Below are 26934 nucleotides of genomic sequence, written 5' to 3' on the forward strand. Positions count from 1 at the left end.
GTCCGGCACGGCCCGTGCCTGTTCCACTGGTGCCTAGTTCGGCACTGGTCAGATGTTTTACGCCGGAGCTAGAGCAATCCGCTCCATCAGTGTGCAGTCCAGCTCCGGCCAGCGGGGCCAGACCGGACCAGGGGTACTTTGGGGGGTTGGAGAGGGAGCGGGGATCAGGCCCGGAGCCGGATCCGCCGCCTAGGCGGAGTGCCCACCCGGTCCCTCCCCTGTGGTATTTGGTTGACGCGGTAGGAGTCCGCGCCTTTAGGGGGGGATACTGTCACGCCCTGGCTCTGGGGACACTGTTATGTTGAGCCAGGGTGTGTAGATCATGTGTTTTGTTTCTATGGGTGCTATTTCTATGTTGGCCAGAGTGGCTCCCAATCAGAGGCAACGAGTGTCAGGTGTCGTTGGTTGTCTCTGATTGGGAGCCATATTTAAACAGTCTGTTTTTCATTCGTGTTGGTGGGATTTTGTTTCTAGTCTGTTTATGGTAGACCGTGAACTGTCACGTATCGTTTGTTGTTTTGATCGTGTCTCGTAATAAAGAGTATGTTTGCCTGCAACGCTGCGCCTTGGTCCTCATCTGTTCTAGACGATCGTGACAATTACAATGCTTGTCTTTCATAATTTGGTCAGTTATAGCATGGATGTATAGGTTAAGAATTTGTTATTGGCATGTCATGCCTATGTTTGCTAAGGTTGCCAATGAAAAAATCATTAAAGTAGTTGGCAATATCAGTGGGTTTTGTGTTGAATGAGCCATCTGATTCAATGAATGATGGAGCCAAGTTTACCTTTTTGCCAAAAATGTCATTTAAGGTGCTCCAAAGCTTTTTAACTATCATTCTTTATATAATTTATCTTTGGCTGACTGATAACCTGAACCAGGTTGCAGGCACTGGTTACAGTTTGAAGCTTTTCCTTGAGTGGGCTGCTTGATGAAAGCCAATCAATATTTGGGTCACCCAGAAAATATACCTCTCTGTTGATATCACATACAGTTGAAGTCGGAAGTTTACATATACCTTAGCCAAATACATTTAAACTCAGTTTTTCACAATTCCTGACATTTAATCCTTGTAAAAATTCCCTGTCTTAGTTCAGTTAGGATCACCACTTTATTTTAAGAATGTGATAGTAGAAAGAGATTTAATTCAGCTTTTATTTCTTTCATCACATTCCCAGTGGGTCAGAAGTTTACATACACTCAATTAGTATTTGGTAGCATTGCCTTTAAATGATTTAACTTGGGTCAAACGTTTCGAGTAGCCTTCCACAAGCTTCCCACAATAAGTTGGGTGAATTCTTTGCCCATTCCTCCTGACAGAGCTGGTGTAACTGAGTCAGGTTTGTAGGCCTCCTTGCTCGCACACACTTTTTCAGTTCTGCCCGCACATTTTCTATAGGATTGAGGTCAGGGCTTTGTGATGGCCATTCCAATACCTTGACTTTGTTGTCCTTAAGCCATTTTGCCACAAATTTGGAAGTATGCTTGGGGTCATTGTCCATTTGGAAGACCCATTTACGACCAAGCTTTAACTTCCTGACTGATGTCTTGTGATGTTGCTTCAATATATCCACATAATTTTCCTTCCTCATGATGCCATCTATTTTATGAAGTGCACCAGTCCCTCCTGCAGCAAAGCACCCCCACAGCATGATGCTGCCACACCCGTGCTTCACGGTTGGGATGGTGTTCTTCGGCTTGCAAGCATCCCCCTTTTTCCTCCAAACATAACAATGGTAATTTTGGCCAAACAGTTCTATTTTTGTTCCATCAGACCAGAGGACATTTCTCCAAAAAGTACGATCTTTGTCCCCATGTGCAGTTGCAAACCGTAGTCTGGCTTTTTTATGGTGGTTTTGGAGCAGTGGCTTCTTCCTTGCTGAGCGGCCTTTCAGGTTATGTCGATATAGGACTCGTTTACTGTGGATATAGATAATTTTGTACCTGTTTCCTCCAGCATCTTCACAAGGTCCTTTGCTGTTGTTCTGGGATTTATTTGCACTTTTCGCACCAAAGTACGTTAATATCTAGGCGACAGAATGCGTCTCCTTCCTGAGCGGTATGACGGCTGCGTGGTCCCATGGTGTTTATACTTGCGTACTATTGTTTGTACAGATGAACGTGGTACATTTAGGCGTTTGGAAATTGCTCCCAAGGATAACCAGACTTGTGGAGGTCTACAATTGTTTTTCTGAGGTCTTGGCTGATTTATTTTGATTTTCCCATGATGTCAAGCAAAGAGGCACTGAGTTTGAAGGTAGGCCTTGAATTACTTCCACAGGTACACCTCCAATTGACTCAAATTATGTCAATTAGCCTATCAGAAGCTTCTAAAGCCATGACATCATATTCTTGAATTTTCCAAGCTGTTTAAAGGCACAGTCAACTTAGTGTATGTAAACTTCTGACCCACTGGAATTGTGATACAGTGAATTATAAGTGAAATAATCTGTCTGTAAACAATTGTTGGAAAAATTACTTGTGTCATGCACAAAGTAGATGTCCTAACCGACCTACCAAAACTATAGTTCATTAACAAGAAATGTGTGGTGTGGTTGAAAAACGAGTTTTAATGACTCCAACCTATGTGTATGTAAACTTCCGACTTCAACTGTACATTATCAAGCATTTCACACATATTATCCAGATACTGACTGTGGTATCACTTGGTGGTCTATAGCAGCTTCCCACAAGAATGGGCTTTAGGTGAGGCAGGTGAATTATTACATCAACAGCATTTGGCATGAGATCCTCTCTAAGCTTTACAGGAATATGACTCGGAACATACACGGCAACACCTCCACCATTGGCATTCCTGTCTCTTCTGAAGATGTTGAAACCATGAATCGCAACCACTGTATCATCAAAGGTATCTAAGTGAGTTTCAGAGATAGTATATGAATGTTATCTGTTACTAGCAAGTTATTGATTTCATTAACCTTGTTTCTCAGGCTACATATGTTAATGTGGGCTATTTTTAGCACTTTTCTGGGATTCTTGATTGTTTTCATTGCTTTACTGGGAGGCTTATCAGAGGTAGACATGACAGTAATATTTATGTTTGAGCTGATAGTGCAGGGTGAGCTGCACACAGTGGACTTCCTACTAGGGCAAACAGCCTCAGTGCTAACAGTATATCTCAGGTTTATAGGCGCATGATTACTGTATACAATAGTTGTAGGATTGACAGAGGCATTCAGGGGAGTTAGAGGGATGTAAATTAGGTTACTTAAATTATGACTGCCTGGACAATGTACATTTGCAGCAGCACTACGACAACTCAGCAACACAATGGCATGGATTATCTGAGCAGGGCTTGGGTCACTGATAAGTAATTGTCTCAACGCAGGCTTGAAATGCGTGGACAGGGTCCAGGAGCCAAGATGATTTAGATGGACTCCGTCATTCATGTAGAACATTTTCTGTTTCCAAAAGATGTTAAAGTTTTCACGCAAAAACTGTAGTTTAGACATTTTATTTCAAATGAGAGTTGTGTAGCCTATTCAGTTCAGTCAGTCAGCATCAGTGATTCGTATTTTCCTACAACTTTCTGAAATGGCACAGGAATGCCCCTGTCTGTGTGTGTGTGTGTGTGTGTGTGTGTGCGCATATGTCTACACTTTGTGTAGCCGTTAGCGATGACGCTAATGATAACCTTCTTCTAGTAGAGATGGAAATGCTTTCCCAAAAACCATGATGCTTGTATCTAAGTAGAAACATTGAATATTGTTCTATACATCAGTTGGGGTCTTTATACGCTTTAATCTGAGGTCCTAAACTCAGCATGAAAGTGCATCCTTGTAGCTGTGTGGGCTAATATAGTCTAAATGTTTGCCTTGGGGTAAGTTGAGACAATTGCCATGGGGTAAATTGAGCCAATGTCAAATAGAGCAAATTGAAGTGTTTTCTTCTCAAGCGTAATGCGAGGCATTATCACTGGATTATGAGGTAACAACAGGGCCTGGCCTATTTTAAAAGTGTTACAAAAAGTACTACGTGTTTGTTAGGTGTTAAGCTTGTGTTAAAATATGCTTAAACTGATAAAAATACAAAAAGTGATTGTGATTGTGTTGAATTGTGTTTGGGAAATAAAGATAGACATGGTTTTTTAAAAGTAGTGGTAATACAGTATATCATTCAGTACAGGCGGCTTAACTTACCCTGTCCTGCGGCTCAATTTACCCTATACCCGGGGTAAGTTGTGCCAATAGATCATTTGTTGGGGGATTATCTAGGTTTTCAAAACTGTAATGTTTACATGAATCCTGATTATTTCCAGGGATACACAACATCCCGAAATATTACGAACTTTCCTCCCCTCAGCAGCCTCCACTGCAGTGCAGATAGTAGTGCAGATAGTATGTGGACTTTGGGAGAGGGTGGGCAGCTGTTGTTTAGCTGTTCAGCAGCCTTATAGCTTGGGGAAATAAGCTGTCTCGGAGCCTGTTGGTCCGAGACCTGATGTTCCGGTACCGCCTGCCAGACGGTAGCAGAGAGAACAGTCCATGGCCGGGGTGGCTGGAGTCTTTGGCAATTTTTTGGGCCTTCCTCAGACACAGGATAGTTGAGTATTCTCTCTTTTACCGAGCACTTCCCTAGTTGTGCCATTGGATCTCAACACAGTTCAACAAACTGTCAGGTTTAGATTGGTCTTCTTTATGTGTGATATATTTCTATCCTGGGACAAAATACATTTCCTACAGAATAGAAACAGATGGCTTTATGTATGAATGCACATCCTCATGATAGGCTATATACATTCCCAGTTCTCTGTGACAGTAAAATGATCCCACATCTAAATAGTGGGTCATATATATTTTACACAGGTGTGTGTTTATGTGTGTTTGTTAATTGGTCCTTCTAATTTTCTGTTATGTGACTTTTTCTTTGTGTCTGAGAGGGAATGACAACTGAATATCAGGCCTACCCATGACATACAGGTTTGTGTCATTTACATGTTGACCACTAGAGGGTAGCAATGTACAACATTCTTTCCACACTTGACTGATATCCTTAAAGCCCCGATGCAGTCTTTTTAATAAAAATGTTAAATCATCCCTGTATGTCTAATCAATCACTGTGGGTGTTTATTTATTGAATATAACTCTAAAATATATTTTTTCTAATGTATTTCCTTGAGCCTCCTTGGGCCACTGAAATGCTCAGTCTGACCGTGTGGGCATTAGGATACAAATGTGAATATATTTACATATAAAGCCCTGATTGGCTGATAGAATCATCTAGAGCCCACCCCCTTACCCCTTAAAAAAAGGCACATGATATTCAACCAGTCAGTTGGAGCTGAGTGGTATCCTACGAAGCAAGCTAGATCCATTCAGGGTTTTCTAAAGCTAACCAGGTTCAACTTAGCTTCGCATTCCAGCTCAGGCTTCGTCCATACTACGATGGTGGATTTTGCCCATTCCCTTGTCGCTAACTCTAGCAGGCTTGTAACTGCGCGTGCATGTCGCATATGGCTAGTCTCTTCATTGAGACAATGCTGAAACATCAACCAATGGGTGAGGCGGGCCACATTTTCAAACGTTTTCTTGCAAATTCAGCAGGCTATGGTGTGAAATAGGCTTTTAGAAGTGCCGTCTTTATTTTATTACTTATCATTCATGTAGACTTTCATTGTGCTTTGGTGTGCTTATCAATGAACAACCACAAGCACCTTTTTTTCCACTCCTATTGATAAAATACTTTGAAGTCCTACAAAAGTGTTACTGTGCATGAAGTTTAAAATGCATTCTGTCATTACTAAATGTGTCATGTGATATATTTTAACATGACTATTTTTTAACAAAAAAAACATTTGATTAACAAAATATTTAATCATGATTACGCAATCTTCGCAAGAGGGAGGAAATCTGATTGAATTGGTCCTCAACTCGTGGCTCAGTCATTTCATTCAGGGTAAGTGGAGTTAGCCTGCCCCAGAGCAGGTCATTTTTTTTCTTCAATTTACAATTTTTGGGGGGCAGCTGGAAGCATTGTTTGTAGGCAGTGCAGTACATTTAGCAGACGCTCTTATCCAGAGCGACTTACATTGAGTGAGTGCATACATTTTATTTTGTAATACTAGCCCCCCGTGGGAATCGAACCCACAACCCTGGCGTTGCAAACGCCATGCTCTACCAACTGAGCTACATCCCTGCCGGCCATTCCCTCCCCTACCAATTGTGCGCCGCCCCATGGGTCTCCCGGTCGCGGCCGCCTACGACAGAGCCTGGATTTGAACCAGGATCTCTAGTGGCACAGCTAGCACTGCAATGCAGTGCCTTAGACCACTGCGCCACTCGGGAGTACCTAGGGGACTATGGTTTGGGGAAGGCTCTGCAAACCAACCGACCTCATATCATCAAGTATCATCAAGTATTCTCACGGCTTGCTAGAGCATTGTGAACTGCTGTAGCGCAACGGTCTGAGCAGCATGCTTTGGCTCCGAACATCCCGAGTTCGCACCCTGTGCTGGTCAATTGTTTTGACACTTTGTATGGATGGAAGCTAATGTTGGTGTAGCATACTGTTATTATTTAACCAATCCATAAGGCTGCTGCCTACCTGCCCCCAAAGGCACCTACCTTAGTCAGTAGCACTTTTCCAGTAGGTTACTGCCATTTGGTACAGGATTCGAAGGCAGCATCACGTGATAACGCATTCACATTCCATTGAGCGCGAGACATTTTTAGCCACATTGTAGCCACTGTAGCAGCGTCAGCAACTAGTGCTAGCAATTCAGTGAACAACTATCCCAAAATGGAAATATCTGACACAAATAATAAGTAAATAAGTAACAGAATTCATCTCCTCAGTACCTATTAATGAATTAAGTTGACACCGACCAGAATAATTATCCTATGGTACAGTGGCTTGCGAAAGTCTTCACCCCCCTTGGCATTTTTCCTATTTTGTTGGCTTACCACCTGGAATTAAAATGGATTTTTGGGGGGTTTGTATCATTTGATTTACACAACATGCCTGCAACTTTGAAAATGCAAAATATTTTTTGGGGTGAAACAAACAAGAAATAAGACAAAAAAAACTGAAAACTTGAGCATGCATAACTATTCACCCTCCCAAAGTCAATACTTTGTAGAGCCACCTATTGCAGCAATTACAGCTGCAAGTTTCTTGGGGTATGTCTCTATAAGCTTGGCACATCTAGCCACTGGGATTTTTGCCCATTCTTCAAGGCAAAACTGCTCCAGCTCCTTTAAGTTGGATGGGTTCCGCTGGTGTACAGCAATCTTCAAGTCATACCACAGATTCTCAATTGGATTGAGGTCTGGGCTTTGACTAGGCTATTCCAAGACATTTACATGTTTCCCCTTAAACCACTCGAGTGTTGCTTTAGAAGTATGCATAGGGTCATTGTCCTGCTGGATGGTGAACCTCCGTCCCAGTCTCAAATCTCTGGAAGTCTGAAACAGGTTTCCTCAAGAATTCTCTGTATTTAGCGCCATCCATCATTCCTTCCATTCTGACCAGTTTCCCAGTCCCTGCCGATGAAAAACATTCCCACAGCATGATGCTGCCACCACCATGCTTCACTGTGGGGATGGTGTTCTCGGGGTGATGAGAGGTGTTGTGTTTGCGCCGGACATAGCGTTTTCCTTGATGGCCAAAAAGCTCAATTTTAGTCTCATCTGACCATAGTACCTTCTTCCATATGTTTGGGGAGTCTCCCACATGCCTTTTGGCGAACACCAAACGTGTTTGCTTATTTTTTTCTTTAAGCAATGGCTTTTTTCTGGCCACTCTTCCGTAAAGCCAAGCTCTATGGAGTGTACGGCTTAAAGTGGTCCTATGGACAGATACTCCAATCTCCGCTGTGGAGCTTTGCAGTTCCTTCGGTGTTATCTTTGGTCTCTTTGTTGTCTCTCTGATTAATGCCCTCCTTGCCTGGTCCGTGAGTTTTGGTGGGCGTCCCTCTCTTGGCATGTTTGTTGTGGTGCCATATTCTTTCAATTTTTTTATAATGGATTTAATGGTGCTCCGTGGGATGTTCAAAGTTTCTGATATTTTTTTATAACCCAACCCTGATCTGTACTTTGTCCCTGACCTGTTTGGAGAGCTCCTTGGTCTTCATGGTGCCGCTTGCTTGGTGGTGCCCCTTGCTTAGTGGTGTTGCAGACTCTGGGGCTTTTCAGAACAGGTGTATATATACTGAGATCATATGACAGATCATGTGACACTTAGATTGCACACAGGTGGACTTTATTTAACTAATTCTGTGACTTCTGAAGGTAATTGGTTGCACCAGATCTTATTTAGGAGCTTCATAGCAAAGGGGGTGAATACATATGCACGCACCACTTTTCTGTTATTTATTTTTTAGAATTTTTTGAAACAAGTAATGATTTTCATTTCACTTCACCAATTTTGACTATTTTGTGTATGTCCATTACATGAAATCCAAATAAAAATCAATTTAAATTACAGGTTGTAATGCAACAAAATAGAAAAAATGGCAAGGGGGATGAATACTTTTGCAAGGCACTGTATAGGGTCCTCCTCTCGCATATTGCTTGGTCTGCTGCTCCATCATTGTGGACATGACAGGTAAGCTTGCATGCATGATATCATATAGGCTACGATTTTTTTGAACGCTAAATATGCTATTTTACTGACTGTTTAAGAATGATTAATAGCCAGAGTAGTGGTGTTTCACTGTGAAGCTAATATTGCATTAAAGCTGCTAATGAGTAGGCTTGCATTGTGATTCATTCATACAAACATTCACACCTGTGCATATTATTAAATGACAACAATGTTCAAGATATCATGGTTTTATATTTGTTGATAACTAATATTGAAAGGTGATATGATGCAATCTAACTAGATGAAAAGGCCTAGGCTACTTCATCCTAATGTACGCTAAATGCATTGGATACAAAACATATACTGACATGTGATAAAGCATAACATATCCAATATAATTATATAAATGCATATCAAACAGGAAAATATATTCAATGAAATGAATACAGCATTGTGTTGTTGATGCCTTTCTCTCTCCTTGCAGGGGATTAGAGAGATTAACTGCAGTCACCAGATTCCCAAGCCTCAAAACCAGAAACATGTGGAGACATCAACACATGTATTTTTGAATACATTTAGAAAATAAATTTTAAAAAAGGGGGTTCCTGTATATGTGCAAGAGTCCTTTAAAAAAGTCCATTGTACAAAATAAGTAATTCCCAAGTGATGGAAATCTCAAGGAGATGAACCTCCAACATTCATTAGCTTGTTTAGTACATGAGGGCAAATGTAGTCATAATAGCCAAAGGTTTCTTTATACACAGGACAGAAGTTTACAGGTTTTTGTTCCAGCCCTTCACTATCACCTAATTCAACTAATTGTGGTTTAAATTGAAGACTTGCACACAGTGCAATCCCCTGGGACAGAAATCACGTCTGTATTTTAGAATGAGCTTCATAAATTACAATGTCCTGACAAATCTGGATGATAAACAATAACATGGGCAAATACATTTTTATCTAACATTGTGATGTTGAACACTCCTGAATAATATCCTGGGATATGGTGATTATCCTGGTGGCTGGGAGTTTCACAACAAGTTATTTACATCTGCAGGGTGTCAGAGTGGGATGTCCTTCAACCTGGAACAAGCAGAGACAAGGGGGGAGAAATTAACCTTCAGTGCTGGTTCAAGTTGCTGAATCCACAACTACCTTTATTAACATCTAATCATTTTGTTAACAGTTTTGCATATTTGTAGGCTTGATCAAGTTGTAAACAGTAAGAGTAGGATAACTTAGCCTGTAATGTTAACTAGGTACAACAACCACAATGGTGCAACACAATAGGGGAAGGGAAAGTGGCAAGAGAAAGTTAGCTAACGTTAGCTAGGTAAACAGACACTGCATGCATGCAGCTAGCTAGCAAAACAGACTCATCAACATAATGCATAAATAACTTGGCTGGCTAGCAAGCATGAATTGAACAAAACACAGCTAGATGCATATCATACGTTTTTCATCAGATTTTGTTAAAATGTCTTACTCCAAACGAATCAGGCAGGAATGTTTTCCCCTGCCAAGCCAATGCAATGAAGTGAAACGCGATCAGGTGCCCACTTTAGTCCCTGTAAATAAATGGGGGGACTGTACAGGTCTTCACAATTTACTAGGGGTGTAACGATCCATCTACTACATCGATGTATCGATTTATATTCCTATGATCCAACTACATCGATCTGTGCTTTGCCTGTTTGACGAACCATCAAACAGGCAAAGAGTCAATACAGGTCTAAGATTGAATCATACTACACTGGCTCTGACGCTCGTCGGATGTGGCAGGGCTTGAAAACTATTACAGACTACAAAGGGAAGCACAGCCGCGAGCTGCCCAGTGACACAAGCCTACCAGACGAGCTAAACCACTTCTATGCTCGCTTCGAGGCAAGCAACACTGAAGCATGCACGAGAGCACCAGCTGTTCCGGGACGACTATGTGATCACGCTCTCCGTAGCCGATGTGAGTAAGACTTTTAAGCAGGTCAACATTCACAAGGCCGCAGGGCCAGACGGATTACCAGGACGTGTACTCCGAGCATGTGCTGACCAACTGGCAAGTGTCTTCACTGACATTTTCAAATGTCCCTGACTGAGTCTGTAATACCAACATGTTTCAAGCAGACCACCATAGTCCCCGTGCCCAAGAACTCTAAGATAACCTGCCTAAATGACTACCGACCCGTAGCACTGACGTCTGTAGCCATGAAGTGCTTTGAAAGACTGGTCATGGCTCACATCAACAGCATAATCCCAGAAACCCTAGACCCACTCCAATTTGCATACCGCCCCAACAGATCCACAGATGATGCAATCTCTATCGCACTCCACACTGCCCTTTCCCACCTGGACAAGAGGAACACCTACGTGAGAATGCTATTCATTGACTACAGCTCAGCATTCAACACCATAGTGCCCTCTAAGCTCATCACTAAGCTAAGGATCCTGGGACTAAACACCTCCCTCTGCAACTGGATCCTGGACTTCCTGACGGGCCGCCCCCAGGTGGTAAGGGTAGGTAACAACACATCTGCCACACTGATCCTCAACACGGGGCCCCTCAGGGTGCGTGCTCAGTCCCCTCCTGTACTCTCTGTTCACCCATGACTGCATGGCCAGGCACGACTCAACACCATCATTAAGTTTGCCGACGACACAACAGTGGTAGGCCTGATCACCGACAACGATGAGACAGCCTATAGGGAGGAGGTCAGAGATCTGGCCGTGTGGTGCCAGGACAACAACCTCTCCCTCAACGTGACCAAGACAAAGGAGATGATTGTGGACTACAGGAAAAAAAAGAGGACTGAGCACGCCCCCATTCTCATCGACGGGGCTGTAGTGGAACAGGTTGAGAGCTTCAAGTTCCTTGGTGTCCACATCACCAACGAACTATCATGGTCCAAACACACCAAGACAGTCGTGAAGAGGGCACGACAAAGCCTATTCCCCCTCAGGAGACTAAAAAGATTTGGCATGGGTCCTCAGATCCTCAAAAAATTCTACAGCTGCACCATCGAGAGCATCCTGACTGGTTGCATCACCGCCTGGTATGGCAACTGCTTGGCCTCTGACCGCAAGGCACTACAGAGGGTAGTGCGTACGGCCCAGTACATCACTGGGGCAAAGCTCCCTGCCATCCAGGACCTCTATACCAGGCGGTGTCAGAGGAAGGCCCTCAAAATTGTCAAAGACTCCAGCCACCCTAGTCATAGACTGTTCTCTCTGCTACCGCACGGGCAAGCGGTACCGGAGTGCCAAGTCTAGGTCCAAAAGACTTCTCAACAGCTTCTACCCCCAAGCCATAAGACTCTGAACAGCTAATCATGGCTACCCGGACTATTTGCACTGCCCCCACCCCATCCTTTTTACGCTGCTGCTACTCTGTTAAGTATTTATGCATAGTCACTTTAACTCTACCCACATGTACATATTACCTCAACTACCTCAACTAGCCGGTGCCCCCGCACATTGACTATGCAACGGTACCCCCCTGTATATATAGCCTCCCTACTGTCACTTTATTTTACTGTATATATAGCCTCCCTACTGTCACTTTATTTTACTTCTGCTCTTTTTTTCTCAACACTTTTTTGTTGTTGTTTTATTCTTACTTTTTTGTTTAAAATAAATGCACTGTTGGTTAAGGGCTGTAAGTAAGCATTTCACTGTAATGTCTGCACCTGTTGTATTCGGCGCATGTGACCAATAAAATTTGATTTGATTTGATTTGATTTGAGTTGGCCTTTTATATCGATCTAACATCGTTTTAAAATGTAATAAATCGATTGTATCGATACTAGGAAATAACCCATTGGATTTAAGCACGTCAGACTTTATATGGATGTTTTTTCTTAGCACTTTTAATGATAAAGGCTTTAAACATTACTCGATTCAGTCTGCCTATCCGTGACGTCATCGCGCCAACAGCAGCGCAAAGGCGCAAAGACAACCAAACATAGCATGGCGGACTACAGAGGAGAAGCCGACGAGCGAGAAATTATCAAGCCACCATTGCGGTCCAGTGTGTGGAAACACTTTGGCTTTTGCAAAGACGGAGATGTTCTAAATAAGTCGCTCGCTGTTTGTAGGATATGTAAAGGTCAAGTAAAGTACAACGGCAACACGACAAATCTCTCCAACCACCTACTAAGGCGCCATGGGATTTCACACAACACCGACCGTCCAGGCACCTCTTGCAGCGTTCCCGCTGATACAGCAGCGAAAGGTAAAGTCAACTCTGCAGAAGCCTCAGGTCTCGCCTGCATGTTTAGTCAGAGACTAGGCCAAAACTCAGCTCGGGCGAAAAACATCACGGCAACAATTGCCAAGTTTATCTGCAAAGACATGCGACCCTACAGTGTGGTTGAAAATCCGGGATTCCGTGAAATGATTCAAACATTGGAGCCAAGGTACACAATACCAAGCCGACCACACTTCTCAGAAAAGGTTATTCCTGCATTGTACGAAAGTACTAAGAATGATGTGAAGCTGTCGCTTTCTCAAGCTGAACGCAGTAGCGATAACGACAGATGGCTGGACGTCATGCTCAAATCAAGGGTATGTGACAATTACCTCTCATCACATTGATCCGGAGTGGAAAATGAAGACCTTTGCTCTGCTAACCAGAGTTTTAAATGAAGCCCATACTGGTAAAAATATTGGCGCGTTACTGCGTGAAGCCTGCATGGAGTGGAAAATCTACGACAAGAATCCTGCCATCGTCACAGATAACGCCAGGAATATGATTGTGGCCGGTGCAGAAGCCCAGTTCAGTCCACACATTACCTGCTTCGCACATACACTCAACCTTGCCTCGCAGAAGGGTTTGGGGTGGACCGTGCTTCCAGGTTGTTGGGGAAAGTGCGAAAAATTGTTGGATATTTTCACCGCAGCCCGATTGCATGTCACGCCCTACAGGAAAAACAAACTCTGATGGATTTACCAAAACATAAACTGATCCAAGACATAATCACCAGATGGAACAGTTCATTCAAAATGCTTGAACGTTTTTTGGAACAACAGCCAGCTATAATGGCAACTCTGATGTCCAAGGATCTACGAAAGGGGGTCACAGATGTAGGCACGCTGAGTGAGAGTGATATTGCCAACATGGATGACATTGTTCAGTTGATGGGTCCTGTAAAAATGGCAACCACTGTGATGTGTGAAGAAGACCAGCCAACTCTCTCTGTAATTGCTCCTCTTCAAGCAAAACTGCTGAAACACCTACAGCCATGCGAAGACGACTCAACCCTGGTTGCAGAGATTAAGAGGGTGATGGCCAGTGACCTCTCCACACGCTACAGAGGCACCCAAGATGCTCTCAACATAGGTAATTAATTTGGAGTCTTAATTAAAATCAACTTGGTTAATATTTTAGGTTATTAGACTGTATTAATTTGTAAAATGCCACACCTTTGCGTTTTCAAGTTTGAATTTGAGTTGTTTTTTCATATGGAAAAGTAAACAAGATATCTGCAATACAATTCTTAGTTCATGGTGGCTTTACATCATCACTGTGCCACATTTCTTTTAAACATACTAAAGTTTAATCTTCTGATTATTTTGTGTATGAGGAGGTGGTCATCACTTGCAATTTCAGGTCAACTTAATTTAATAATGCAATGAATGCAATATTCTTGTTCTTTAAACAGCATCAGCGTTGGACCCGCGATTTAAAGAACTGCCCTACCTGGAAAAAAGAGGACAGAGAACAGGTCTACACAAAACTGGTTTTTGAGGCAGAAGTATCCCACCAGGTAACTCTTCTCTCCTCTTTCCTCTGCTCTTTTCTCTTCTCCCCTTTCATTTGTCCTCTCTCAAATCTCATCTGTTCTTTATCTTCCTCTAAATTTATGTGTGCAGTATTACAGAGCAGAAATTTGAACAGTTCACACATTCTTACATCAATAGATGCAAGCAATGGGAAATCAGGAGGAAGACGAGGGAAGCTCAAGCACAAAGCTGTCAGGATTCAATGAAGAGACCACAGGTGTGTTTCATGTGATACCAATAAAAGATTGTTGTTGTTTTGTATTAATGAAAAACATGACTATATTTTGAAATATATTTATTATATTGTAGCTCCAAATGAGTCACCTCCTTGTAAGAAGAAAGCCTTAGATGCGCTGTTTGGCGATTCCTTCACCCAAAGAGAAAGAAAATCCACAAGCGAGACAGCCAGAGCAGAGGTGTTAAAGTACCGAGCAAAGGATGCGTTGCCTTTGACTGAAAATGCCATGAAGTGGTGGAGATCTCAGGAGAAAGAGCTACCTGTACTTTCCACCCTTGCTAAACGGTACCTGTGCATTCCAGGCACCAGTGTGCCAGCAGAACGAGTTTTTAGTACTGCTGGCTGACATAGTGAACGCACAGAGAAGTGTTCTGCAGCCAGATCATGTTGATCAGTTGATATTTTGAAAAAAATCTGTAGTCATTGAAGAGTAGCCTAGTAGGTTACATTTGATCTTTTGTTGAATATTGTTTGTTTATTAAAATGAGAGTAGTAGCAGGTTCATCCACTGCTCATTCAACCTGAAGAAATGTTGGTTGCACTTTATTTTTGATATTAATACTGTATTTGTATTGTAATGTTGAAAAACAAAAGCAGAAGTAGCAGGTAAACCTACTGTTAATTCAACCTGAAGAGATGTTGGTTGCACTTTATTTTTGATATTAATACTGTATTTGTATTGTAATGTTGAAAAACAAAAGCAGAAGTAGCAGGTAAACCTACTCTTTATTCAACCTGAAGAGATGTTGGTTGCACTTTATTTTTGATATTAATATTGTAATATTTTTATGTTGAAAAACAAAAGCAGAAGTAGCAGGTAAACCTACTGTTAATTCAACCTGAAGAGATGTTGGTTGCACTTTATTTTTGATATTAATATTGTAATATTTTTATGTTGAAAAACAAAAGCAGAAGTAGCAGGTAAACCTACTGTTGAAATGTTGGTTGCACTTACTGTACTTTTATTGAAAATGTATTGAATATTGAAAATGAGATCAGACAATTTTAACTTCCTGTTAATTCAACCTAAAGTGTTGTTTGCACTTTATTCAAATAAAATGTGAATGCATTTGCCATTCATTGTTGTTTACTTGTTTATTTATATTCATAATTAATTGATACCTGATTCCATTACAAGAAACAGGAATCTAGGAAACTTCACCTGCACTGTCCAGTATCCAGGTATTTATTTCAGTCACACTGGTTGAATTTTTGGCTAAAAGGTTACTGAATCGATTTCAAGTCACTGAATCGTTTCGGATCGTATCGTTCTAAATGAACCAATATCGTCCTTGAATCGTATCGACAACCACGAATCGTGATACAAATCGAATCGTTGTTAAAACGAATCGTTACACCCCTAGTTTACACTGATACGTTCTCATACTTACAGCTATACATACTCACACTTTCATACTCACATTCACACACGAACCCCACCTTCAACAGGTCTGATCACATACAAGGCCCCTGGATAGGCAATCGAGTAGGCTACTTCCTTACATCAAACTAGATGTAGCTCCGGCGCTGATGTGCTCTGGCATTTGCAGGACAGAGCGTACTCACCAATTATTTCCCTCTCACTGTTTATTCTCTTCCCCTGTCCCCCTTGCGCCTTATCGCTCTATATTTGTATCTGTTTATGCAACCTATCTTCCTTGGCCATGCATGTATGTGATAGAGACAGAGATACTAATACTTTATGGGAATTAACCCTGTTCTTAGAATCAGCACTGTAGAACATAGCGTGTATAATAAGTATAGTGTTAATTGCAGTGTAGCCTAGGTTGCCTCTGGCTATGAATGTTTCTGTACTTGTATCAGTCAATTTTTGGCTAATAACATAGACCTAACAATTATTGTAAATGTGTGTTTACCTTGTGTTATAATAACCTATTTTCAATATAAATGATAGGACTGACTGAAAAGCTGACTTCCTCCATTATAGGCTCCTGGTTGTAATTATTACATGTGTAAGCCCACAACAGCATTGCTGTTAGATAGCTTCATTTATTTAGTTAGCTATACGAAATTAATAATAGCCTAAAACTTATATTAGCTGTATGGCTAGCTTTATTCAAAATAGCAGAACATACCTGCCAGGCGACAAGTCAGCTCTCCCGCGCTGCCTCTCTTTACGCGAAAATCGTCATGCAGACTTGTGCCCTCATGGAGATTCCGTGCAGTGGATAATTAATACTGAGGTTTTAATTTGTGATACTTCACTAGGCTAAAACAAGGTTTACTCGTTCATTCGTGTCGGTCAACCACTGAAAACATAAATGTGTCAAACTTTGTCTGCCTCTTCTTATCCATTTGGTGGAATTTCAACCATGCTCCGTCTTCTCTGCTTCCCACCCCTCCTCGTGCACTTCTCCAATCCTCCCTCTCAGTCTCACAACAGGAGGATAATGCTAGTGTCTCGTTTCCCCTAGCAACCAGTTGCTATAGGAATATTCCTTAGTAATTCAAAGTGTTGATGATGATGATGAAGAGTCCAGATGTATGACCACGATAGTTAGATTAGGCTAGTTATTCAATCAAACACATTTATTTTACAATTATAGACCCCTAACCTAGGAAGAAATGTGTCTCTTATAAACGTATGTGTGCAGTTACAGGTAGCATATTCCAAAAACTAGAGAAAATTCGACAAAAAATATATTAAATCCACCTTTTGCACAGTCCTCGGCATTTTAGCTGTGCACATCTCACATTTCCCAACACCGTTGCAGTAACTAGTCGTTTCTATGCGAAGCGGCTGCGGCCGCTTGTAGAAGTAGCCTTAATGACAGCACTTCCCACAGTGCGACCAAAAGAAAGATCTACACATATGAAAGCGGTATTTATCGCTCAATACAAAAAGTGGATTTAATATTTTTCTGAATATTCTCTGTTTTTTGGAGTTCCACCTGCAACTGCACACAGATGTTCATAAGAGACAAGTTTCTTCCGAATCGAGAACAAAGAAAGTATCGCCAAGGTTTGTAAAAAAATATCCTGATTATGGTAAACAGCAGCCTATGCAAGATCTCAGATGAGCTTTAGCTCTGCCACTGAGGTTCGTGTTTACATGGCTATCTAGCAGTAATGTTAAAGGCTACTGGCTTTGATTCAGTTAGTCTACTGGGAGGAGAAGATTTGTCTTTCCCCAGGATACCCTTGCTTGTGGAGATAATGCTAGCAACCGAATGCTTTAATAAAGGATGAAGGTATAGTAGACCCAAGTAGCCTATTGTAAACTGTAACACATCTCACAATTAGAGTAACATGCAATTTTATCATTGGGGACATCACACTTTGTGCTATAGAGTATAGACTGTTGGGTTTAACAACATTTCCAAAACTCCATACCTGATCATAGGCTTTTGTTTTGAAATGTGTATGCCAGTAATGTTAATTTTATCACCAGCACTTTTGGAACCATAGCACCACTGTAGCTATATAATCCAACCACCTTGACTGATGACTGTCAATTCCTGCTGGAAGTTTCTAACTTTCACAGACTAACCAACCTTTTCTAACTTTCACAGACTGACCAAACTTTTTTCACAAACGTTTTTAGAGTAAGATTGTTGGTCATGAAGATGTCCCTTTCCTAAAATATTGTAGCAAACAAGGGGCGGGGAAGCGAACCCAGGTTACATGCGTGAAAGGCACACATCGCTCCAACAGATTTAACCCACTTGGTCAGAATTGTAATGTGGCTCACTGTATTAGCGAGGATCACTACACCGTTTCGACCACTTTGACCACCAATATGCAGCCTACAGTTTTTTAGAGAGACAATAGATTTGTGGGAGTCCTTCGTAATTAAAACACTAACCAGCCGTAACATACGCATTCGATTTCTATTGTCTGCCATTTTCTTTTAGCCTCTGATTACTTTTATCTCCTAATGAAGATTTGTGTTGGTGTACTGGTTTTCCTCAACAGCCACCCTCTTTTGATGTATTATTGTTGCCGGCTGTACAGCCAGAGCTTGTGTGCCCGCCCAGGGTTTCAATTTTAGTCTATTTTAGGATTAGGGTTATGTCATGAAACGTGGGCTACTAGGCCTACATTATAAATATGACACAATCAGCATTTCACTTTGGATATGAATAATCCAAATTATCAATCAGTTATAGCTGGTAGAGCACGGCGCTTGTAACGCCAAGGTAGTGGGTTCGATCCCCGGGACCACCCATACACAAAAAAGAAAATGTATGCACGCATGACTGAAAGTCGCTTTGGATAAAAGCGTCTGCTAAATGGCATATTATTATTATTATTATTATTAAAACGCTCAGATATAACCACCAGGGCAGGAGGGCGAAGAGATGAGAAGAGTAGGCTATCTCAGCTGATTTATGCAGGAGATTTAAAATAATAATGTAAAACATATCTGTAGGCTTTTTAGTAACTATTTGAATGATGTTTTAGTCCAATGCATGTTGGTTGAACGCTTTGACACCTTGAACGTGAAAGTGAGTGGTTCAGTGAGTGTCTCCGCCTAGAACATCACAGAGCTGATGAACGCAGCAACGTTCTTTTTCAGAACCATGGCGAGCGCACTGTGACGCTGTCCCTTCTACTCCTACTCAGAGCCATAGATACAGTATTTTCTAAATGGTTATACTCCTACTGTTCTCTAAACAATGGTTTCATAGTTTACAATTGTATAAACTCCCAAATCATGCTCAAAATTCAATTTAATTGATGTCACTGTTGAGTGTTTTTTAATCAGTTTGATAAACATGTTTATCCCATTGTGACATAGCCAACCATGACTTATGGAAGACTTTGACGTATTAATGGTCCCTATAAAACCCTGTAATTCTAAGAAAGAATTGTCAGATGGTTTTGAACTCAGTCAAAATCACTGCAGTATGTAGAGCGATAATGAGTAGGTCTATGTTCAGTCGTTTGTTGACAGCGACCCCGCTGAGATTCCTCCGCGAGAGGTCGCTTCTGTGTGCAGCTGGCCTGTTGTTTGCGACCGGTTCGGCAGTCTACTTTTATAGCAAATATTACGGTATCGGTGAGGATGCACTGGCCACCGTGGAGAGCGTGGACCGTGTTGTCACGGTTGAGGAGGGTAAGTTTACATATTTGACAATGTCTAAATAGTAATAGTCCCAAATGCCACCCAATACCCTATTTCTTATTTTGACCAGGACCCATAGTTCTATGGTTAAAAGGCGCTGGTCAAAAGTAGTGCACTAAATAGGGAATAGGGTGTCATTTAGGTAGCAATGATGGTGATTACATTTTTTACAGTGTAGACCTAGATTAACAACAACAAACAAACTTGCTCCTTTGAAACCAAACCGTTGCTTTAGGTTTAATTGAACATGTTGGTACATTATGCAGACACATAAATACATTTGATGTCATACAATATAAAACACAAGTAAATATATGATCAGCCTAACTACATGGACAGATGTCTGGTGTCTTGTAGCTAGTATTTCTTAAACTTAGAGAAAACAATCCTTTATTGTTTTTCATAAAGATAATGAGCCCACACTGGACCAGGAGGACCCAGTCCTTGTTCAGGTAAGAATGCTGCAGGCCTATCAATAGCTTGGGTGCCAGTCTTTCTGCTCTCTTGCCAATTCCATCGTGGCAATATGATATTGGCATCACAATCCCATAAGGAGTGGACAGAGAGCTGAAACAGACTGGCACCCAGGCTATAACAATACTGCTTCATTAGCAGGATTGGTTCAATAACAATCTGTCATTCAAACTGTCATTTTACTGACTCATAAATTGATCCTGATTTTCTTCCTTAGTATGTGGTTGAGGAGGTTGGGCACCGGCCCTGTCTGGCTTTAATCCCTTGGTCTGGACCTCTGTGGGTTCCCAGCTCTGTAAGTCCATCCATTCTGATACTCTTTGGTCTTCTCTCTGGTCTTAAAACTGGTTTATGTACTTTAAACATAAACATGACGTTTTCTGAAGAACAATATGGAAATACATTTCTGTAAACATATTCCCTATTTTTTATAACTGCAGCCAACATATTACCTTACCCATGCTGGGAGGATGCTGGTGAGAGAGCTGGCAGTGTTAAACACGCAGGTAACCATGCAGATTATTGGACAAAGCTCATCTGATCTAATAGGCAGGATTACCTTCAGTATCCACTACGGTAGTGAAATACTTTGATGTTCGTTCCCTCATTTTCTCACAGATATTCACAGTGGAGCAGCCCATTTTCATCTGTTTCACTCCTGCTAGGAGGATGGTATGGAATGAACTGTCCTCTCAAAATGAACAGGTAGCCATTCATATGCAGGTACCTCAGATGTTTCCCTTAACCTTTCAACACAGACCTGTGTAGTGTCTCAGAATCTATCATGCAGTAGCCTCCTCTTGTGATCCTCCCTATAGCAGTCTGTCAGACCTATAGGCTACCTGTCTATCATTCAAACTGACTTTTTAATTTGATCCTGTCTTGTTCCTTAGTATGTGGATGAGGAGGTTGGGCAGCGGACCTGTCTGGCTTTAATCCCTTGGTCTGGTCCTCTGTGGGTTCCCAGCTCTGTAAGTCCATCCATTCTGATACTCTTTGGTCTTTAGACTGGTTTATGTAACTTAAACATAAACATGATGCTTTCTGTAGAACAATATGAAAATACATTTCTGTAAACATATTCCCTATTTTGTAATAGTCTGTAACACTGCAGCCAACTTATTACCTTACCCATGCTGGACGGATGCTGGTGAGAGAGCTGGCAGTGTTAAACACACAGGTAACCATGCAGATTATTGGACAAAGCTCATTTTATCTAATTGGCAGGATTACCTTCAGTATCTACTATGGTAGTGGGATACTTTGATGCCCTTAAAACTGTTCCCTCATTTTCTTACAGATTTGCAAGATTGAGCAGCACATTTTCATCTCTCGTGCTGGCATGATGGTATTGGATGAACTGTCCTCTCAGCTTGAAGAGGTAGCCATTCATCTGCAGGTACTTCAGACATGTTCTTAACATTTATATCTCAGACCTGTGTATTTCAACTATTATCATTGCAGTGGCCTCCTCTTGCAATCTTCCCTATGCCAATATTTTACTCCTATACAGTACCAGTCTATCATTCAAACTGACTCTTAAATTGATCCTGTCTTGTTCCTTAGTACGTGGATGAGGAGGTTCGGCAGCAGCCCTGTCTGGCTTTAATCCCTTGGTCTGGACCTCTGTGGGTTTCAAACGCTGTAAGTCCATCCATTCTGATACTCTCTGGTCTTTAGGGGGGCTTAAACATAAACATAACTTTTTCTAAAAGAAACTTCTGGAAATACATTTCTGTAAACATATTCCCTTTTTTTATAGCCTGTCAAACTGCAGCCAATTTATTATCTTACCCACGCTGGGAGGATGCTGGTGAGAGAGATGGCAATGTTAAACACACAGGTAACCATTCAGATTATTAACCATTACTCATCTGATCTAATAGGGATAATTACCTTCAGTATCCACTAGTAGAATACTTTGATATCTTCTCAGATTTTCACAATGGAGCAGCCCATTATCATCAGTTTCACTCCTGCTAGGAGGATGGTATGGGAGGAACTGTCCTCTCAAAATGAACAGGTAACCATTCATAGGCAGGTACCTCAGATGTTTCCTTAACCTTTGAACACAGACATGTGTATTTCAACTGCCAATTGTCTTAGAATCTATCATGCAGTGGCCTCCTCTTGCGATCCTCCCTATTCCAGTCTGTCAGTCCTATAGGCTACATGTCTATCATTCAAACTGACTCTTAATTTAATCCTGTCTTGTTCCTTAGTATGTGGATGAGGAGGTTGGGCACCGGTCCTGTCTGGCTTTAATCCCTTGGTCTGGACCCTTGTGTGTTCCTATCTTTGTGAGTCTATCCATTCTGATACTCTCTGGTCTCTAGAGGATATTAAAGATTAACATCAAGTCACTCGTTTTCTATAAAACCACATAATGAAAAAAACATATTCCCTTGTCTTCATAGCCTGTCTTCTCCAAGGCCAAACCAGTCTACTACCTCACTCGTGCTGGGAGAATGCTGGTAACAGAGCTTGCAGTGTTAAACACACAGGTAACCAAACACATTATTAACCAAAGCTCATCTGATCTTATAGGGAGAATTTACTTTACCCTGTTCCCTTTTTTTTTCACAGACTTCCAAATTGGTTATTGAGGAGCCTACCATTCACCTCACTGAAGCTGGGAGGCTAGTGCTTGACGAACTGTCAGCACCTTCAGATAGCCATTCACAGGTAGTCAATCACATTATTAGACAGTCATAGCTGATTAGTAATAGTACACATTACCATGTCCTCTATCTCCACAATTGTGTGTCTTATTAATCACAGAGCAATCTCTATAATTAGGGGATGTCTTTGTTTTTCAGCCAAATAGGGAAGACTCTGGTTTTCCCTATGAGAAGTTGCAGCTGGTTGGGAACTGGGGTTCGTTTCATTTCCATTACTGGAAGATCCATTATAGACGAGTGCAGGTACTTCAGACATATTCTTAACATTTATGAACACACCTGTGTATTTGAACTCCCAATTGTCTCTGGGTTTTCTTTTGTATGTCTGTCCCTAATTGAAACCTAGGGGAAACTTGTCGTCGAACATCATGTGGGCTCTATATCACTGCCAGGGATTATACTCAGAACTGAAATCGCCTGCCAAATGTTATAGACATCTACAGCTAACATATAGAGAGAGGTCTGGAGACTGAAGGAGTTTTTTCTTTATAGCAAAATGAAGAGGACATGCATCACCTGTGCATTGTGAGGGGAGTGGAGAAGCAGCTGTGGTGGAGCAGAGTCATCCAGGAAAAAATCCTGGACCCATGGGTGAGAGATTCTCAACTGGTCTTTTCGTCTCTAATGCACCTGATTTGTGTCAAATGACGCACATGCTATAGGTCTACTTATATTTCCTGGATGAAATGTAATGTTTCTCTGTCTCTTTTAAAGGGTCTCGTCCAGGTGGTCCTCACCAACAACAAGGTGACTGGTATTAAGGTACAGTCAGGCAATTTTTCACAGAAAAAATGTAAAGTGGCAAATGTCCATTTACCTATTTGAATAAATACATGTTGACAGAAAATGAAATTACACGTTCTAATCTCTTGCCTCATTTTTAGTTCCTTGGTAGAAGGATCCATGGACTCATGTCCTGCCTCGTCAAGAGGAGGTCTGAGTTCACCTATTATGAGGATGCCCAGGTACACCCCGTTGTTTCTCTGTGTTATGATTTATTTCAGTGTTTGGTTGAGGGGTTTTCAATATGGTGGTTTTCAGTGTTGGGCTGACAGTGTCACATGTTGTGTGTTAAACAGCAGGTGGATATCTCCACCACAGTGGAGGGGTACCAGGAGAGGGGGGATGAGATGATGGCATATCAGTTCTCCACCTCTGACATCATCACCACCCCTCATGAGCCGTCCTCTGGCTCCTCTCACCAGTTCCCCCAGAATTCTCCGCCTCCCCCTTTCCCTTCCGATTCCCCTCCCAGTCCCCCTCCACCTTACCACTCCACCCAGGACCAGGACCAGACCCCTGACAGCACTCCTCAGGTAAAACTCTTTCTACAGTCAATAATTCTTATTTCATTTGTACTTGTGTGTACAGGTGTGTGTCATTGTTTTGGTATCGATAGGTTTGTGTTGTCTGTCAAGGGTCAAGTTGTTAGGTCAAGATGAAAGTATTGTTATGATGTCACTGAATGTTTTGTCTGCTTCAGTTGATGTTGCAGGTGAAATGCAGTTTAGTAGAGTTTAAGTTAATGTGATGTCTGTTTTAGGAGTTTGAGGAGGAGTTTGTGGAGGAGCAAAATAATGCTGCAGATGTGCCCCAGTTGCGGTGGGTTCGCTTTCATGTGTTCATCTATAGTAAAAATCTTTGCTTTGAAATAATCTGCCCAATATTGTAGTTATACAGATGTAGGATCTTAATTTGAGACAGTTTGCTACAGCAGGAAAATAATCCTGCAGCAACAGGATACATTTTTCGTTAGGGCAAATCGAGTCTAAAATTTCAAAGTGGAAATTACCGTGCAGGAAAATTCTCAGCAACAAAAGAGTGATCAAATTAAGATCCTACATTGGTATGGTCTTTCTGAATCCTGCAGTTATAATATAGGCTAACATAAAATGATTTCTTAATTTCATGGCACTGATGTTTTAGCTTCTTAGGTTGAACATTTGTTATTGAACATTTCTATTTACAGGCGTTACTTTGAAAACCAAGGGACAACCAACTTCTCTCTGAGGCTGGCCGGTATCAGACGTGCTATGGAGGTGAGAAAATGTGAATTTAGCACCTTTTGTATTTCACTTCATGAACATTTCTGGACTATTTGTAAATGTACTGTCTTGTTCTCACAGGCTCTGACATCCTCAGACAGTACCTCCCTCAATTACCTCACCCACGCTGGGAGGATGGTGTTGAGTGGACTATCCGAGCTCAACCAGCAGGTAACCAATTACATAATTGTGCAACGTTCATCAGACCAGATATATAGTTCCCACTGGGCACAGATGTCATTTCAACGTCTCGTTTTGATTTACATTTGGTTGAGTTGTCAACTAATGTGAATTCAATGTGAAATCCCCCAAAATTAACGTAATTGGATTTAGGTTAAAATACGAAATTCCCTTTACGTTGATGACTTCTTTCAAATCCAATCAGTTTCCCACTTTGATTCAACATCATCACATTGACATTTTTTATTGATACAACATTGATTCAACCAGTTCTTGCACAGTGGGTTACCTTTAGGCAACAGTGATTCTTAGGGTTTAGTTGAAAAGTTTCAACGTCATACTAGCCAAACAATCGGAGGCCCCTTTGAATTACAGACCTGAATCTTTGAGTTTATGATCTAAGTTTTAAGGAATTTTATGATTGTTTTGTTTTGAGGATGTGAGGCAGTTTCAGCAGGCCTACGACCTACTGGTGAACTTCATTAATGAGCCAGCAAACAGGGAGCGACTAGAGCAGGAGATGGCTCTCGTAGGAGTAGGTCTACATGCAAGCTTGAGCGTTAGCTGCAGGCACCGTCTTCTCATCTAACATCTACTCAATGAGACTTTCTAAAGTGCTTGTCAATGAAGATTATGTAATTATCCTATTTGTTTGACTTCAGATCGACCGCATCAACTTCGCAGATGTTTTTTATGAATTCGTTCTACTAAGCCTTCTAGAAGGAAAGACATCTCTTCCTATATCTGTAAGTGGCCCTAAGAATGGAACATCCTGTTGTTTATCTATGCTATACACACTGTTGTCATATCAGATCTGTAGACACTCACTCATGTCCCCTGTTCCTTCTCCAGAAGCCTGGTAGCTTCCTTTATCTGCTCCTGCAAGTCATAATGAGGATTGACCCTCCTGGAGGAGCCTGGACAGAGGCTGCTGAGAACTTCTACCTCCTCGTTAAGGTACATTTTTTCCTCTCTCTCTCTCTCTCTCTTCTCTCTCTCTCTCTCTCTCTCTCTCTCTCTCTCTCTCTCTCTCTCTCTCTCTCTCTCTCTCTCTCTCTCTCTCTCTCTCTCTCTCTCTCTCTCTCTCTCCTCTCTCTCTCTCTCTCTCTCTCTCTCTCTCTCTCTCTCCCCCCCCCCCTCTCTCTCTCTCTCTCTCTCAATAATAGTTGATGATGTGTCTGTTGTCAACAGGGCCAGATGAAGGCATGGCTAGAATCCATCTTCAACCTCAATGAGTCAATCTATGAAAGCCCAGAGAGGCTCTCGGGGGAGGTGATGGGGAATCTAGAAATACAGGTTGAGTTCCTGCTGTCTAGCCTGGATTAAGGTTCCCAAACTGAGCTGAGGGCCCCATCACAAAATAAAGTGTTTTGCATTTAAACATTATCTGTCAATCGTAAACAAATGTTACATCATGTGTAGGGGAGAGTGGGGTAAGTTGAGCCATTTTTTACATTCAGCATTACTCTGTCAAGGGAAATATATTATTATTTCAAAAATATACAGTATCTGTCACGACTTCCTCCGAGGCTGCCCCTCTCCTTGTTCGGGCAGGCTTCGGCGTTTGTCGTCACCGGCCTTCTAGCCACTGCTGCTCCTCATCTCATCATTCCATTTGTTTTGTCTTGTTTATTACACACACCTGGTTCATATCCCCTCATTAGTACCTGTATAAGTGTTCCCTCTGCCCCCTTGTCTTTGTGTGTGATTGTTTATTGTGGAGGAGAGAGAAGCTCGGTGGAGCTCCATGTATTTTGTATCGCTGGGAATATTCCCTGTGTGCCTTGTATTTTCCAGTGCCCCTGTTTTGCGCACTGGAGTGTTTTTACTAGGGGTGTAACGATCCATCTACTACATCGATGTATCGATTTATATTCCTATGATCCAACTACATCGATCTGTGCTCG

General features: G+C 41.8%; 1 protein-coding gene and 3 long non-coding RNA genes across 4 annotated transcripts; 3 read left to right on the forward strand and 1 right to left on the reverse strand.

Annotated features, from left to right (window-relative positions):
• Nucleotides 1-9298: 9298 nt before the first annotated feature.
• Nucleotides 9299-16950, reverse strand: LOC121534898. Its single transcript, XR_005994690.2, has 2 exons — nt 16655-16950; nt 9299-9628 (listed from the first exon to the last, which is right to left on the reverse strand). It is a non-coding gene; the product is annotated as an uncharacterized LOC121534898 (long non-coding RNA).
• On the forward strand, nt 14263-14894 carry LOC121534897. Its single transcript, XR_006658570.1, has 3 exons — nt 14263-14304; nt 14459-14537; nt 14630-14894. It is a non-coding gene; the product is annotated as an uncharacterized LOC121534897 (long non-coding RNA).
• A 2492-nt stretch (nt 16951-19442) lies between the features above and the next one.
• LOC121534765 lies at nt 19443-26502 on the forward strand. The gene is made up of 20 exons (XM_045215003.1): nt 19443-19638; nt 20056-20099; nt 20339-20416; nt 20562-20627; nt 20740-20826; nt 22344-22421; nt 22539-22625; nt 22708-22806; nt 22941-23045; nt 23295-23393; nt 23517-23564; nt 23687-23767; nt 23882-24118; nt 24346-24404; nt 24772-24841; nt 24929-25018; nt 25464-25562; nt 25690-25773; nt 25880-25984; nt 26219-26502. The coding sequence occupies exons 1-20, from the start codon at nt 19443-19445 to the stop codon at nt 26351-26353; spliced, it is 1947 nt and encodes a 648-aa protein (XP_045070938.1). The 3' UTR covers nt 26354-26502.
• LOC121534899 lies at nt 21258-21729 on the forward strand. Its single transcript, XR_005994691.2, has 3 exons — nt 21258-21301; nt 21422-21520; nt 21688-21729. It is a non-coding gene; the product is annotated as an uncharacterized LOC121534899 (long non-coding RNA).
• Nucleotides 26503-26934: the final 432 nt, after the last annotated feature.

The sequence above is a fragment of the Coregonus clupeaformis genome, unplaced genomic scaffold (assembly GCF_020615455.1).
Source record: "Coregonus clupeaformis isolate EN_2021a unplaced genomic scaffold, ASM2061545v1 scaf0349, whole genome shotgun sequence".
In the NCBI taxonomy this organism is placed as follows: domain Eukaryota; kingdom Metazoa; phylum Chordata; class Actinopteri; order Salmoniformes; family Salmonidae; genus Coregonus; species Coregonus clupeaformis.